The 15,349-nt window shown below is 44.5% G+C and overlaps 1 protein-coding gene across 2 annotated transcripts in view; it reads right to left on the minus strand.

Moving 5' to 3' along the window:
* Positions 1-214: 214 nt before the first annotated feature.
* Positions 215-15,349, minus strand: part of foxj3 (forkhead box J3) — a 105,187-nt gene continuing 90,052 nt past the window's right edge. Inside the window, exons 6-12 of one of the 2 annotated variants that reach the window (XM_080783279.1) lie at positions 12,533-12,661; positions 9,290-9,464; positions 5,468-5,977; positions 4,760-4,861; positions 3,729-3,920; positions 3,265-3,363; positions 215-2,623 (exon numbers count right to left, since the gene is read on the minus strand). In XM_080783279.1, the coding sequence (XP_080639405.1) occupies positions 2,511-2,623; positions 3,265-3,363; positions 3,729-3,920; positions 4,760-4,861; positions 5,468-5,977; positions 9,290-9,464; positions 12,533-12,661 (1,320 nt within the window). In that variant the 3' untranslated portion in view covers positions 215-2,510. The remainder of the gene's footprint in view (positions 2,624-3,264; positions 3,364-3,728; positions 3,921-4,759; positions 4,862-5,467; positions 5,978-9,289; positions 9,465-12,532; positions 12,662-15,349) is intronic. The other variant, XM_080783280.1, reaches the window with a different exon arrangement.

Here is a 15,349-nt window from a genome sequence, read left to right on the forward strand (position 1 = left end):
CTAGTAGGGGGAAAGAAAATATTAGCTGAAAAGAAAAAGAAAATGGCAGTATCATCCACAGAACCAGAGAAGTAGACTTTACCTGCACAGCACTAGATCTGGCAGGCCTAAACGTGATATGGGACAGTTCTAGCTCCAAAGAAGCACATAACTACTATGTGTCCTGAAGTACAGGTATATCCACTATTTGACCACATGAAACTTAAAAAAAAAAAAAAGTGCCTTTTTTCCCAAAACAACGAAGATATGTGATATCATCAACAAAAAGCCATGATTGTCATTCAATTATGAAATGAAAACTATAGTTACTACTGGAGTCCCCGATCCAGCGAAGTGTTCTAAGTTAAAAATCATCAAATATGAAAGTGTGCAAAGGGCTTTAAACATAGTGCCATAAGAGAACAGCACCTGTGTGACTGAGGAGCTGCTCAGTATAGGGACAGAGAGGACAGGTTGCCAGCACCACTCAGTGCTATGCATGCAAAACCCTTCCTACAAAAATGCATATGTCTCAAATCTGTCGCTATCATCATTTTGTGCATCGGTTTGTTGTGCTCATAGATAGCATAGCAATGATTGCAGCAATCAATCATAGCCCTAAAATCACAATAAAATCAAAACACATCCACACATGCATACGTACATGTGCGTGCATGCATGCACACACACATGCACACACAATCAAACGCACCGTATAAAGACACATTTCTCATTCCGTTATGATTGTATAATAGCAAATTACCTTTACCTATATCCATCGGTCACAACAGCCAAAAATGGGCAAATTTGAGAAAAACATAATTTAGAGGTCTGATTTGACTGAGTAGCACACATACAGCATATGAAAACTGTAGGCAAGAGAAGGCAAATAGCCACAAACTTGATGATTTTGGATGTAAATTACTTCCCTAAATTTAGGGAACAAAGATATACCAAGTAAAGACGCTTCATGATTAATCAATGCATTCACACCCTATAGAAAGAGAAAGTTCTGGATCATTCTGAAGCCAAGCCAACAATCACCTGCTCAGGGGCCTTCACACCAGGTTTGTTTGTGAGAATCGACTCCCGGTAGAATCTGTGCTCGTCTCGGCTCTGTGCTCTGAAAATCACAAAGGCACGGAGTCTTCTCAAACAGTTCGCATTAAAATACAAGGATAATTGTTTCACGTCCGACCATCTTGTGCAAGCCTTGCTTATGGCTAAAATGCTGGTGTGAAAACATCTGTGCCAGTAGTGGGCTTGGTTTAGTGATCTGCAGACTGGACTTGTAATAATCCACAGCCTTTCCCTTTGAAAATGTGGCTTAACGTATATCATGGCTCAGGTTATAACACATCCACTTTTCAAGGTGCTGATTGCTGTAGCAAACATGAAGAACATACTTGGGTGTAGGGGGGGGGGTTGAATGACTGTATATTATGAAAAGGACTCTCTGCGATTACCATCCACTCACACACATCAGATCCACACATATCAGAGTGCTTGAGACAAACAGTAAACAAAAATACCGCCAGTACATACTGTGTATGTATGTGTGTGTGTATACTGTATATATATATATATATTATATATATTTTTTAAATCACCGTTTTCCCACAGCTAGCTGGCTGCAATGAGCAGAAACAGATGGGTTGGCTCTGGGATAATAGTCCACTAAGAGGAAGACACCTTTTTGTGATCTCCTCTGCCCCATTATTTCCTTTTTGATTTGATTTCAGACCGGTTAAACACTACACACCCTGTTTATACCCTCAGCTACTGTAAACCTCACATTACCACTAAAACAACCCCCAATACGAGGACCCGAGTCCTCCCAAAAGTGACCAACAAACTCCATCACATTTTACTCAATAAAGGCGGCCTGCGTTTTCCTAAAAACAAAACAAAACATAAAATAAAATAAAATGAGAATAAAAGGGGTTGGATGGGGAGAAAAAAAAACCCAACTATGAGAGAAACTCATCCAAGAGGCAGCGGAGGCCAATGTCAACACGAGAAAGATTACAAGCCGAACAAGTCGCTCAAATCACACAACAGTTATAGAGCGAGATGGGTGGGCGAGGCGCTAGGAGGCTGCTGCTGGCTGGGGACAGGGACAGGGGGCCGGCTGAGGTGTTGAGGAACATGTAGTTTGGACATGAATGTGTGCCACTTGTCTCCTGACAAGAACGTGGAGCCATCACTTAAAATATGTCCGACTAAATATGATTGTCTTCAAAGTAAAATCGTTTTTTTTTTCTTCCTTTTTTTTCTTTTTTGTACGCTTTCGTTTTTGTTTGTAAAAATGTCAGGACTCTCAAGTCTTGTCCGTCTCTCTCTTGTCTCCCAAAAAAAGTGTCAAATGTCCTTCCCGATATCCCACTCGCGATGGCCGCCGCCCCGTCTTCCTTCTCCTCCCGCGGGCCAGGTCAGCTCAGCTTCAGCACCTCCTCTCACGCTGCCCCTCCCACCCGTTGCTCGCCTCCTCTTTTCAAAGGGGAGGTCCTCGGGGGGGGGGGGGGGGGGGGCTAGACAATGGAGTCCCAGTCAAAGTCGTCCTGGATGTCGTCGGCAGGCATACGATGCATCTGGAAGTTTCTAGACGGGATCATGTGCTGCTGGTTCATCTGCGCATGGTGTCCTATGTGGAGAGTACATACCAGGGTTTTTAGAGCAGTGATCCCAAACCTTTTCGTGTAAAGGACCCCCAAATTGACACTAATTAGCCCGTGGACCCCCATTTGAAAATATATGCCAGGGACCCCCATAAGAGAAGATTTTTACGGCTCTAGCACTGATTCTCAATCCGTTTAATTTCAAGGACCCCCAGTTTGGCATGCATTAAGGCTACGGACCTTAATGGCATTGGAACCAAATGGACCCATAAGGGTCCATATGGTTCCCAACTATCATTTAGTTGGGGACCCTCTGTAACTCCTTCAAGGACCCCTGGGGGTCCACGGACCCCACTTTGGGAACCACTGTTTTAGAGTTAACCACCGTCTTAAACCCTTCACTTAATTGACATTTACGATCTACAAGCTCACAACGTGGGCTTGCCGAAAGATTATTATTATCATTATCATTTTTTTTGCATTCGTTTGTTTGTGTAAATGCATGCTTTACTTCATGTTGACGTAGAAATGATAAAGACAATAAAGACAAATAAAATGCAAAAGCAAATGCATTGTAGATCTGGACATAACTAAACCTTTATGTTTTACATTTGACTGGCAGCACGCTTAAGTGGTGTATTTCATTGACAAGTGGCGGTCTCATCACCTGTCATGGTGGGTCCTGCACTGCTCATGGGGGGCATGTGGGGGTATCCCGGGGGCCCCATCATCGACAAGCTTTGTCTAGAGTCCATGTAGAGATTCGCTGAGAAGAAAACAAAGCCAGAAAAGTCCCTCAGTTATTAGCATTATATTGGATGATATCCACTTTGAGCTCTAGGAACACCAATGGGTCAAGTCAAAATCTAAATAGAATTACAATACAAGTACTGATAAAGTACACCGTTTTAAAATAATTCACAACCTTTTGTAAAGTTGTATCCCATTTATTGCAATAATAAATGTGTGGTGGGTAAAACAATTTTGTCTACCCTTTGGGAACCACTGCATTGTACAATGTAAATCACTAGTGTCGCATAAACACATAAACCAAATCAGTACTTTGCTAATGTCACGCAGTATAAACGGTATACTTCTAAGTGACCTAGTCGTGACGGGCGGGTGGCACACCTGTGTTGAGGTGCTGGCTGGGCTTGCTGGGGTGCATGGAGCCATGGCATACAGAAGGCTGCACTGCCCCCTGTGGCTGGATTACGCCAGTGCGAGCAAAGAACTGATTAATTGACGAGCAGAGGTCTGCGATCTGGGTGGGTTCCAGGGACCAGTTGTTCAGCTCCGCTTGTCTCATACTCTCCTTCAGTCCTGGGGTGCACACCACACGCACACGCACACGCACACACACACACACACACACACACACACACACACACATTACAACCATCTCTTTCAATATTTACCCTGCAAAATTCAGAAAAGCAGAGCCTAATATAGACTCCCTTGTCTATTCAATAATACATTGTACCGTATAGGAGTAGCCTCTTGTGGGCAATATCTTAAACATTCTACCTTGCAAACCTACAGTATACTGTAATTGGATAAACTGACCTGCTGAGCTTGATGGTTTGGTAATTAAACTTGAAAGCACAGTTACGTAATTGAAGAGCTGCTTTTAATTAAACTCTTAATCAACACTACAGTGTCGACCCTTCAGCACTCAATCAAAAGCCAGTGCGGTACAGTACACAAATTATGAGCTTCTAGCTCCCAATGCCATTTGATTTGGTTCCAACAGTTTGTAACAGCTGATAGAAAAAAGCAATTACGATAAAAAGAGACAATCCTATGTTCTTCTTTCTTTCTTAACCCATTTTGGGTGGGAACCCCTTTTGGTGTTTTAAACATTATGATATAATTTAGCTATTGGAAAATAGCAGATCTACAAGCTCATAGCGCGCCACCGAGTGGCGCAATACGAGCTTGTAGGTCTGTTATTTTTGAAGAATCGTGAGAAGTGACATGAAAGTGTTTGAGAACGACTGACATAGAAAAACATAGCTTTTTCAAGAAAACAGTCAGGATTTAGAAGACATTTGCAGAATCGTTCCCAGGTCAAAATGGGTTAATTTGAGCCAAGCTGATCATGGGATATTGGGTGTGTGTTTGTGCCTTGTCAACACGCATGACTACTTTCCAAACGGTACCTTGGAAAGGTGACAGGTCAACGTCAGCCCAATTATAGCTGCTGGCGATACGGCAGCTTTCTTTCAGTGCGTCCAGATTGGGGTACCAGTCAGAGGGCAGACCTGCAGGCAGCACACATTGGTTTAGTTTAGTTTTAACAGCACAGGATCCTTTGTAAACATCTAAACACATGTAAGTCAAATGCAGCAAGCTCATCAGGCTCCAGCCTAGAAAACAGTACTGAGTATTGGCCACCAGGAGGAGCCAGTTGACCCCGCAAAAGAAAACCCATCCACCTCTGAATGCAGCATCGCTTTGTTCTCATTACAGAAAAAAACCAGCATAAATCAGATTATGATTTACTGTTCAGCGTCCAAGACCAGAACTCAATACCGTCACGCACAGCAAATGATCCACGCTGATCCCCGACCCAATCCAAATGCCACTAACAGGGGTTTTTGTGTATTCCTAGCACAGCTTATATGTGTTTGTGTGTGTGTGTGTGTGTGTGTGTGTGTGTGTGTGTGTGTGTGTGTGTGTGTGTGTGTGTGTTTGAAAGAAACAAGGTGAGAGAATGAGGGTGGTGAAGGTGGTGGAGGGGTGGGGATGCAGAAACAGGAAGGGGAGGAGGAGGAAGAGGAGGAGGAGGGAAAACTAATGTGACGATGAAGGCTGCCCCGAACAGAACAGGAGTGTGTCGGAGGTTTGCGAGCACTGGGGGGCCTTACCTGCGTTGCAGGCCATCTGTTGCTGGGCAGGATGGGGCTGGTGAGAGAGGCTCTGGTGTTGCTGGCCGTGCTGGGAGGGGTGTTGGCTGTGCTGCGCGTGTTGCCCGGGGTGCGGCGCGTGCTGGCCGTGGGACGGGTGCTGCGACGGGTGCTGCCCGTGCTGGCCGGGGTGCTGGGAGTGTTGCGGGTGCTGTTGGTGTTGGCTGTGCTGCTGCTGGGCGTGTTGGCTGTGTTGGCTGTGCTGCTGCTGGCCGTGCTGGCTGTGAGGGCCGCCGTGCTGCGGGGGGAGGTGCTGCGTGTGCGGGGAGCCGTGGCCGGGGTGCGCCTGCTGCTGCGCGGGGTGGGACAGGGGCACCTGGCCGCCGCCGCCCCCGTGGCTGTTGTTGGGGTGGCTGTTGGGGTGGTTGTTGGACAGACTGTTCTGGGCGCCGATGGCGCCGCCGGGAGAATGCTGATAGGAGCAGGAGGTGTGCGTCTGCTGGGAAGAGTCCGTCGGAATGCCCATCAGACCTGCAGCGCAGAACGAACACACACACACACACACACACACACATACAGTTACAGTAGGTCAGAGCGGGGGGGGAGGGGGGGGAGACTCACTTTCAGTGCATGAGACGAAAAGGGAAGGAAGGAGATCCACATGCAAAAGCAATCACTGGACTGAATGTGCATTAATGTCCTCCAATAAGAGGATGAAGACTTCACTTGTACCCTAAATACAGTACTTAGTTGACTGGAGCGCCCCAAGGGATCTATACTAGGACCCCTCCTTTCTTTCCTCTGCACTAAATAACTTTGACAAAAAGAGCCATTCTACGATCTTCAAACTCACAACGCGTTGCGCTGAACCCCAAAACCATATGAATTCTAGCTTTCAGGATGCTAGGGCTCATGTGGTTAAGGAGCCCTTCCCCTGAGACAGACCAGCTGCCATTTTGTCGTACGTAGTTCAGGGAATGACTCAGCATCACTTGTGTCTCTGAGGTTCACATGGCTTAGCCACAGCCTCCTCCTCTCCTCTCCAGATAGAAAACAACTCCGTCTTTGACAATTGCATTGTATCGGATGCATGTTTCTGAACAGGCAACTGCTAGCATGAACATCTGCAATCCCCGGCAGCAATCATTTGCATGTGGGGGGGGGGGTTCTTAAGAGGCCCTGTCCTTCATGGGGTTGGCACGGTAAACCTATTTCACTGGAGTGCTTTTAGAGCTGACTCCAGCCCCGCAACCTCCGCAATCGGCACGTAACACTCACTGCAGGGGTGACAAAGGTGCATCTCTTATCAGCACAGAAAGCCTATTGTCCAACTGGGGAAATACAGAAAGCAATTAACGCAGCCCCGGAATAATAATGCGAGCTCATTACCTATTATCAAAGCCAGTGAATTAGCTCACTGTCTATAGCGGCAGAGTGTGAAATCCTCCCCGCTCGGTTATTTACGCTTTTTAATTGCTAGGGCTTGTCTGACTAAGAGATTTTTTTACTTTTATGCACATAAAAAAATGCAACAACTTTCAACTGATGAAACATAGATTATAGATTATAGTGAGAGGAAATACTTTGGAAACATTAGCATGGAATACATTTGATTTGTGAAAGTAGGTTACACAAGGAAGGCTTTGTCTGCGTTGGTCATAAACCGCTTGTCAAGTGCTCTTTGGTTATCAGTCAATCAGATTACAAACAAAAAGCATTTGGGTCTAAAATGGACTGGCTGGGCTTTTGGAAAGCCGTGCTCAGTTCACCCCAGCCCTATGCAATATATCATGTGAATTCACCATCAATATGAAAAATGAACAGCAATCCAGCAGATTTACCGAGGTTTGAAGCTGGATGTGACCTCTTTTACTCATCTAATGAAATGCAGCCTAGATGCTTTTTTTTTTTTTACACATGACAGGCCTGGATGGACTTCATGTAGAGCAAAAAAACAGGATGAATTACACATTATTTCTAACGGAACAATTTATTATTTGCAGTAACCCCCCTACACATAGCGACTAAAATATTAGACACATGAACTCTGAGGGCTGGATTTTGAAGGTGCGTTTTACCATGTGGTAATACATAAATTGGCCTCGCTCTGCGCACAATCGTATTATGAAAGCCTTATCGTCCCGTGTTGAACGCACACACATATGGAATACGACGTTGCTGAATATTTTAGCATTGTGGGAGTGTCCATATGTTAATTATTTTCGCTTTGCGCAATTTGCTATTAAGCCCCTTGACCTGCGCATAACGATTAGACGTGGGTCTAGGCACCTCATAAACGCAAAAGCAGATAAAAGCACTGTTTGATTTTACACTTGAGCGGCTCTGGGACGCTGCTGGAGTGTTGCCAAGTCTGTTTATTATAAGCGGCTTCTTTTTCTGTAAAGTTGCTTGTAAATATTGGTAGTTGTGGTTGCTTTTCTTGTTTCTAAAGGTTTCTCTCCTAATGTTGTTTAAACCAGTGATCCTCACACAGCACATTCCCATGTCAGGCATCCCCAGATGAATGCATTTGCCCAACTAAGGACGGCTAATACAAAAATGTAATTACATTTTGAAAATAGCAGATCTACCAGCTCACAATGCATCACATTCATTCATTAAAACTATGAACTCTGACTGCAGGCGGATATATAATGATCATTATAACAATGTGCAAGAAAATATTTAAAAAGATGTAAGAACTTTATATTTGTGGACAATCAAAATATGTTTTTTATTTTAATGTGGTGTCATTAAAATTAATCTGGATATGGCAGACTCAATATCTAGAAAATAAAAACATGGCACTTCATTTAAAATAGGTTACAGACCCCTGTTATATGCGCTTATTTTGGGATTATTTTTATAGACCTATTTACTTGTTTCTCTGAGACATGGCAACAGCGTCTTTTTATTGCGTCATTTTATTGGGAATGTTGAGATTAGAAACGGCCATAATTCTTTCATTTCTCAACCTTAAAAAAAAACAAAAACATATGCATAATCCTTGGGAAGTTTGCTTTCATACGCTGTATCACACTTGATTCAAGTCTTCTTCAATAAAATGCTACGAGCGAAGACCATACCATCACGGGACCATACCGCATCACGGGCATACGCACCAGGCATTCAACTCATTACTCATTTCAAATATAATATAATTATAATTTAAATTAAAATATAATTTTACTGGTGTTTCTCAATAGAAACAACTTATTTTGAGGCATGAAGGTGACAGCATGCAGTGCAATAGGAATAATTAACCCAAATGTGACAAAGTCATATATGTCATGTCTTCTATGGTGCCAGCCTGAAGAAATGTAATAATAACGATCCCCAAAGTGCGCATTCCGTATGTGACATCAGCTGACTGGTAAAGAAAATAGTACGGACATGTTGATTGGGTAACTCTCAAACACGCCTTAAACACTCCCATGACTAATTCAAGGCCGTTTTGCGCACTCCACGGGGTGTCGAAAGCGCTTCTTAACATGCTTAAAATTGCAATATGACATACCTCACGCCCCCAGCTCATATTACTGTAATAGGTAAAACGCACCTTCAAAATCTAGCCCTGAATGTGCGGCTTGGAATGAGCTTGTCCTTGCGGGGGTGGCCACGGACCATGTAAATACCCTATATAGATTTGCACTGCAGGCCAGCCAGCCTATTGAATAACTACTCATTGAACCCGGCAAACTTAATTAGTGCCTAAAGACTCCAGCTGCTAAGACCACACCGGCATTAGGACGGAACTCATGCCGAGTAATTCAGTTCCAGCATGTTCCCTCAATAAAAAAGGAGCCATGCACGGCTCTCTCTCGTACGGGTAAGGACACTCACCCTGTTGGCTGAAGGACTGCTCAAAGACAGACTTGTAAAGGCTGCGGAAGGAGGCACTGAGATCTTCAAAGTCAGAGAACAGGAGCTGCTTGTCCCTCTCTGGCATGTTGTACTGGGGCTGCGGGGGCTGCTGCAGACTCATGGACTGAGACACAGGCTCCGGGTGACTGGTCACCTAAAGGAGAAGGGACAGCATGACAGACATGTTGGTGACTGGTCACCTAAAGGAGAAGGGACAGCATGACAGACATGTTGGTGACTGGTCACCTAAAGGAGAAGGGACAGCATGACAGACATGTTGGTGACTGGTCACCTAAAGGAGAAGGGACAGCATGACAGACATGTTGGTGACTGGTCACCTAAAGGAGAAGGGACAGCATGACAGACATGTTGAAGAAGCGTGTAAAACAGGCAATTCTCACGAGCAATTAACTGAAAATATTAAGAACCAATAACGGACATAATCTTGCTGATGTACAGTAAGTTAATCAAATAATGGAGAAGCAGAATATTTCTTTCTTGTATAGCAATGAATCAACACTAAAAGACGAATAGATTTGTTTTAGACTAAATCGACAAAATGAATTAGTCTGGTAAACCACTTAAACCTGTATTATTAATACTTTCTTGTACAAAATTTAGCGAAATGATCTACAAGCTACAAGCAAACGGGCCACATCACATCGCAACCCATTGTGAGCTTGTACATCTGCAATTTTCACTATAAAAATACTGTATATTGTATAATAATTGTTCACAAGCTCGACAGTGCCCAACGCGACACCTATTATGATGACGCCCAGTTCAGGCTGCCTGAAGGTGGGCAGTAGACCCAAAGCTTACAGCAATAAAGTGATTGTGCACAGATCTGAGTATGCATCCCTTTATTTAATGTTTTCATTTCTATACTTTTGTGACTCCAGCACCTCACTTAAATCTTTCAGCAGATGAGCGGTGGCTTTTTAAATGTTTTGTCAAATTGGTATATATTAAAATATATTTTTTTAAATGTTCTTACTATATTTGCATTACATATGGCATGTAAATGTAAATGGCATGAACCCGAGTCAACAAACAACTCTGTTGGCTTATAGTACAGTAAGTAGAGTGTATAGTACTTATATTACAGTAAGTAGAGTGCAAAGAGAGGAATTAAGTGTTACTAAGTGACTAGGATCAAGCCCCCAGAACGGCTGGGCAACGTTGAAGCCACCGACCGGTAGTGGTCAAAACTGGAACTGCAGGCGGGCTGGGCCCAGGTTAAATTCATGAATGAATTTCGTGACGTACAGGTACCACAAGAACAGCGCGAGGGGTACTATCATAGGAGCCAGCCAATCATATCGACACTCGAGGGGTACTATCATAGGAGCCAGCCAATCATATCGACACTCGAGGGGTACTATCATAGGAGCCAACCAATCATATCGACACTCGAGGGGTACTATCATAGGAGCCAACCAATCATATCGACACTCGAGGGGTACTATCATAGGAGCCAACCAATCATATCGACACTCGAGGGGTACTATCATAGGAGCCAACCAATCATATCGACACTCGAGGGGTACTATCATAGGAGCCAACCAATCATATCGACACTCGAGGGGTACTACGGAAGACTTTGTGAGTCTTCCGGGTCCTTCAAAATGCCACTGAGAAACCTCTATTGAAATAACTCTATTACTATAGGATACCAACCAAGTAAGTAAGTTTGATCAGAACATGCTACAGTATATGTCTACCTACACATACATAACATAGGTGAACAATATTGCGTATAACCTACATTCATCTGCATAACCTATAAGTACCAAAACTAGTCAAACATAAGTCATACAGGGAATGAGGAGTGCCAAGGGAGTGATTTTCTATTTCCCAGTCAGTCAAAACACTGACTAAAACACATAAATCTGTGTTTTCTAAATCAAATAAAGCTGCTACAGTGCCCTACAACACATTCTCAGACTGCTGGGACGGAGTACCACTAATGAATAAAGAGTAATGTAATCATTTATTTCAGCTGAGATATGACCACATACTGTACATACTACTAAGAAAACAGAGAACCACAATTAAGTCATGCTTCTAAGCCATGCAATGGCTGAAGCAGTCTTTTAAAGGAACAAATCGTGTACCGAAAGAGGTGAGTGACAGTAACTCAAACTCTTGTGACGAACATTGGGAAGACTTTGACAATAATGGGGCCGTGCAGCTCTCGCTGTCTTGGCTCACATTGTATTAAGAGAGCAACTCAAATGGACACGAGTCAATACTCGGGTGGCCTAGCAAAATGTATTTAAAACAAAATCAATATCAACACTTTGTACAAATAAGCATCCATTTACGCATGAATTTGTGTGGGTGATCAATATTATCATGCACTATCTCTGCGAGCGGGCAAATGCAAAGAAGCATTCCCCTCTAGGCGATAAGGGTCAGTTATATCAGATCTTCCATGGGCAATGCGGTGATGTCAAAACCATAGCGATTTCACCTCGCCCGGTACGGGAAGACGGCACATCTTGGCACGTTTGGAGCCCTGGATGTGGGCAGACTGTCTAAGTGCAGGGCTACAGTCTGGCTTGGTGGAGTGAAGAAGCAATAATAAAGCCGGAGTGTCTGCTGTGAGCCGCCGCTTCTGCTGAGAGAGAGCACATCCATCAGGCTGGGCCGATCGATGCCCAGCGCCTGGAGCAGAGAGCACTCTAGGATGCGGGAGGACCACACCAAAGAGGGGGCATCTCTGGTGGGAGGACATCAGAGGCAGCGCTTCTCTTTGTCTGGCTTCCAGGAGCGTGTGCATCGCTCCGTTTCCCTTAGACCCCCCCCCCACCCCTCTGATGTTGCACTCCGAATGCAGGCCCGCCCTGATCCCTTGGTCTGTTTGCCGTCTATGGCTGACTCCATCTGAACAGACCCTCCTGGGGCCTTTGCAACGTAATAGCAGTTCTTGGCTAGCATATTGCTTGTAGAATGGATTGTGCAAATTGCATTCTGGTACAGGCAAATTAGCCTGCTCCTGCTTTCAATGAAATGCAGCAGGGCCGGGGCGAGATGGGCAAAAAATCAAATATCACAATCATTCTTTTGACCAAAATTGACAATATTGCATTGTGACGATAGCCGAAAGACAAAACTTATACCACACAGTATCACGATGCGTACTAGTATCATATCACTGCGTCAATAAAATATGGATGATATTGCTCTGCGCTAGGATGTACTGTTCCTTGGTCTCACCGGTGTGTAGCTGTGCACGCTGCCCACACTGTTCAGATTGACGGACGCCAGACTCTGGTCAGACAAGCTGTTGTTAAGGCTGCTTCTCGGGCTGTCGCTGCCTTCCTGATCCGTGTTGTATAACGCCACCTGAAATACACAAATAAAATGCCTCCATTAGTGTATGTTCAGAACACACATGCACACGCACACGCACACGCGCGCACACACACACACACACACACACACACACACACACACACACACACACTTCCTTCTTGTGCAGCCATTGTCAATCCCCTGGCACGCTGCACACATACACTTCAAAGTGCACACACAGATACATGCAATAATAAGCATGTTTTGTGCCTTTTACAGTCATTAACATATTGATAGTATGTCAGCATTTTTGTGGAATAATGGATTGGGGAGGGGTAAAAAAAAAAAAACAGTTAGGAATGCAACATTGGGCTATACTTAACCGACGTAATTGGGTATGGGAATTTAATGCCTCTGCATGAGTGCGTAGCGCATGAATCAACTTGCCGTAATGGCTGGCAGTGGCAGAGTGTTTTTTTTTTCTCCCCTCCTTCTCTCTATTCTTCCTGAGAAGTGACAGGGTGTTTGGGAGACCTAGTGCACATGAGGCTGAACAGACAGACAGTCAGTCAGTGACTCCTGCTGAACACGTAAGTTAGTGGGGTGAGATGCACCCCATGACTTAAAAGGTCACACTCGCGGCGGTGTCAGACACATCTGCTCGAGGAGTGCAAATCGGGTTTGGGACAGCTCGAACAAAAGGTATTCGGTGCACCCGAGACGCTGAACTTTCAATATTAGCTTGTGAGAAAAACAAAATAAAATAAAAAATGACCGGAAACAGCCGAGGCACATCAAAACAACAATGTTAATTATGCACTAAAACAGGCTCAGCCTTCCTGCCCTTCCCAAATAAAGTAGTCTCACAATTAAGACAATAGGAAGAAGAACAACCTGGATTCATTAACATAATGAGCTCCATAGAGAATAGACACATGTGTGGAGGGTTATTTTTCTGTGTCGAGGGCCAGGATGAGTGGAATATGGCAGCGATGGCGGTGTGACTGTACACTGGCAGTTTGAGATCAGTGCTCACAGACAGTCTGTTTGTCTGTCTGTCCGTCCGTCTGTCCTTGGCCGAGTGTGCCTGCAGCTCATCATGCTGAGCAGAACAGGCCAGGTTCTGTGATCAGCACAATAATGCAGCAGCAGCAACAGTAGCCCTCAGGCGATTAACCACATGAACTCTAGCCTCCTTGTTCTGGGCATTGGCATAATAGGCAAGAATTTGATGGGAAATAGAAGCTTACAATGTGCTGTGAGTTTCGGGAGCTGTCGGGAGCGGATGATATCGTTACGTCATGTTGTATTGTTTTGTAGTCGACAGGCAGGAACAACAGGCGGCAACTTCCTTTTCCCTCAAACCGATTTTTCTCAATAAAAGCTACAGGCTACGAGAGCTTTTATTGAGAGGAAAAAGGAAGTTGCCGCCGCCTGTTGTTCCTGCCTGTCGACTACAAAACAATACTACAACATGACATAACGATATCATCCGCTCCCGACAGGATCATACAGACTTTTGAAACAGAGACCAGGCTTTCCTCCGAGGTGGTGGAAAGCCTGGTGAGGCGAGGTTAATAGCTTATAGATTCATGTCTGCTCTTGAATGCCAAAAAGACAGTCTGCATGGCCTTCTCCAAAAGTTGTGTTGGAGTCCTCAAATGTGTTTCTGGGTGGAGAGGAACTTGACCTTGTCCCAGAGTTCAAGTACCTCAGAGTCATATTAGACTCAACCTTAACCTTTAAGAAAGTCACTAATACGATTAAATTCAACCTTCAAAATGTTAAACAAAATTTTAAACCATTCCTGACAGTTGGAGCGGCCAGATTGTATCTTCACTGTATGATCCTATCACACATTGAATACTGTTTCACAAGCTGGTCTTGCACAGGTGTGACTACTCTCTACAAGAGCGCGCTCAAAGTGTTTGACAGGAAGCCCCACTCATATCATCATTGTAACATCCTCCGGATAACGTTAACATTTTCAGGTTGGGGTCTTATACAAGACCCTACGTGAATTCATTAAACGAAAGCCCGATAGGGGAATCAGTACAAGAGCAACCACTCCATGAGACTGCGAAGTGCCGCACCGGCAAACAACATTCGGACAAAATGTCCTCCAAGTACAGGGTTGTGTAGCAAGGCCTTCCTCTGCGTATAAGGGACTGTGCTACATTTCCATCTTTTAAATACAATCTGAATAAATGGTTGCTTGAAAACCAAAGCTGCAACCATTCATGATTATTTTAGTTGTATTCTTTTTTTTATGCTGTGTTCCCTATGTAATGTTATGTAAATTTATTCCACTGTTTGCCTGTCTGTTTTCCGCTTTGTGTTTCATGTGAGGACTGCGGATGAAAATGAGCAACTGTGCTATATCCGGTGTATTTACGTCCATGTGACGTCCATTAATATGCATTGTCCTGTCCAAATAAACAGATAAAGTAATAAAGTAAAGCAAAGGCCTATGGTTGCTGCTAAAGGCTACAGCCTGCTGCTGCCCAGGCAACGGGGACACTGGTAAAGCCAGACTGTCCAACTTCCCTCCTCTGACGTGATTGAGCGGATGATTAGCAGGCAGGCTCACCGGCCAGCCGGACACTCACACGCCGAGCCAGCCGGGGCATCCAATCACACCGTGATAATAATAATGGAACTGGGCTGCTTACAGCACTGTGATAAGACTGAGATGCAGCAAATTCACAAAACCACAAAAAAAAGAGAGATAGTGGAGCA

Source organism: Protomyctophum bolini (genome assembly GCF_963924005.1).
Source record: "Protomyctophum bolini genome assembly, chromosome: 2".
NCBI lineage: Eukaryota > Metazoa > Chordata > Actinopteri > Myctophiformes > Myctophidae > Protomyctophum > Protomyctophum bolini.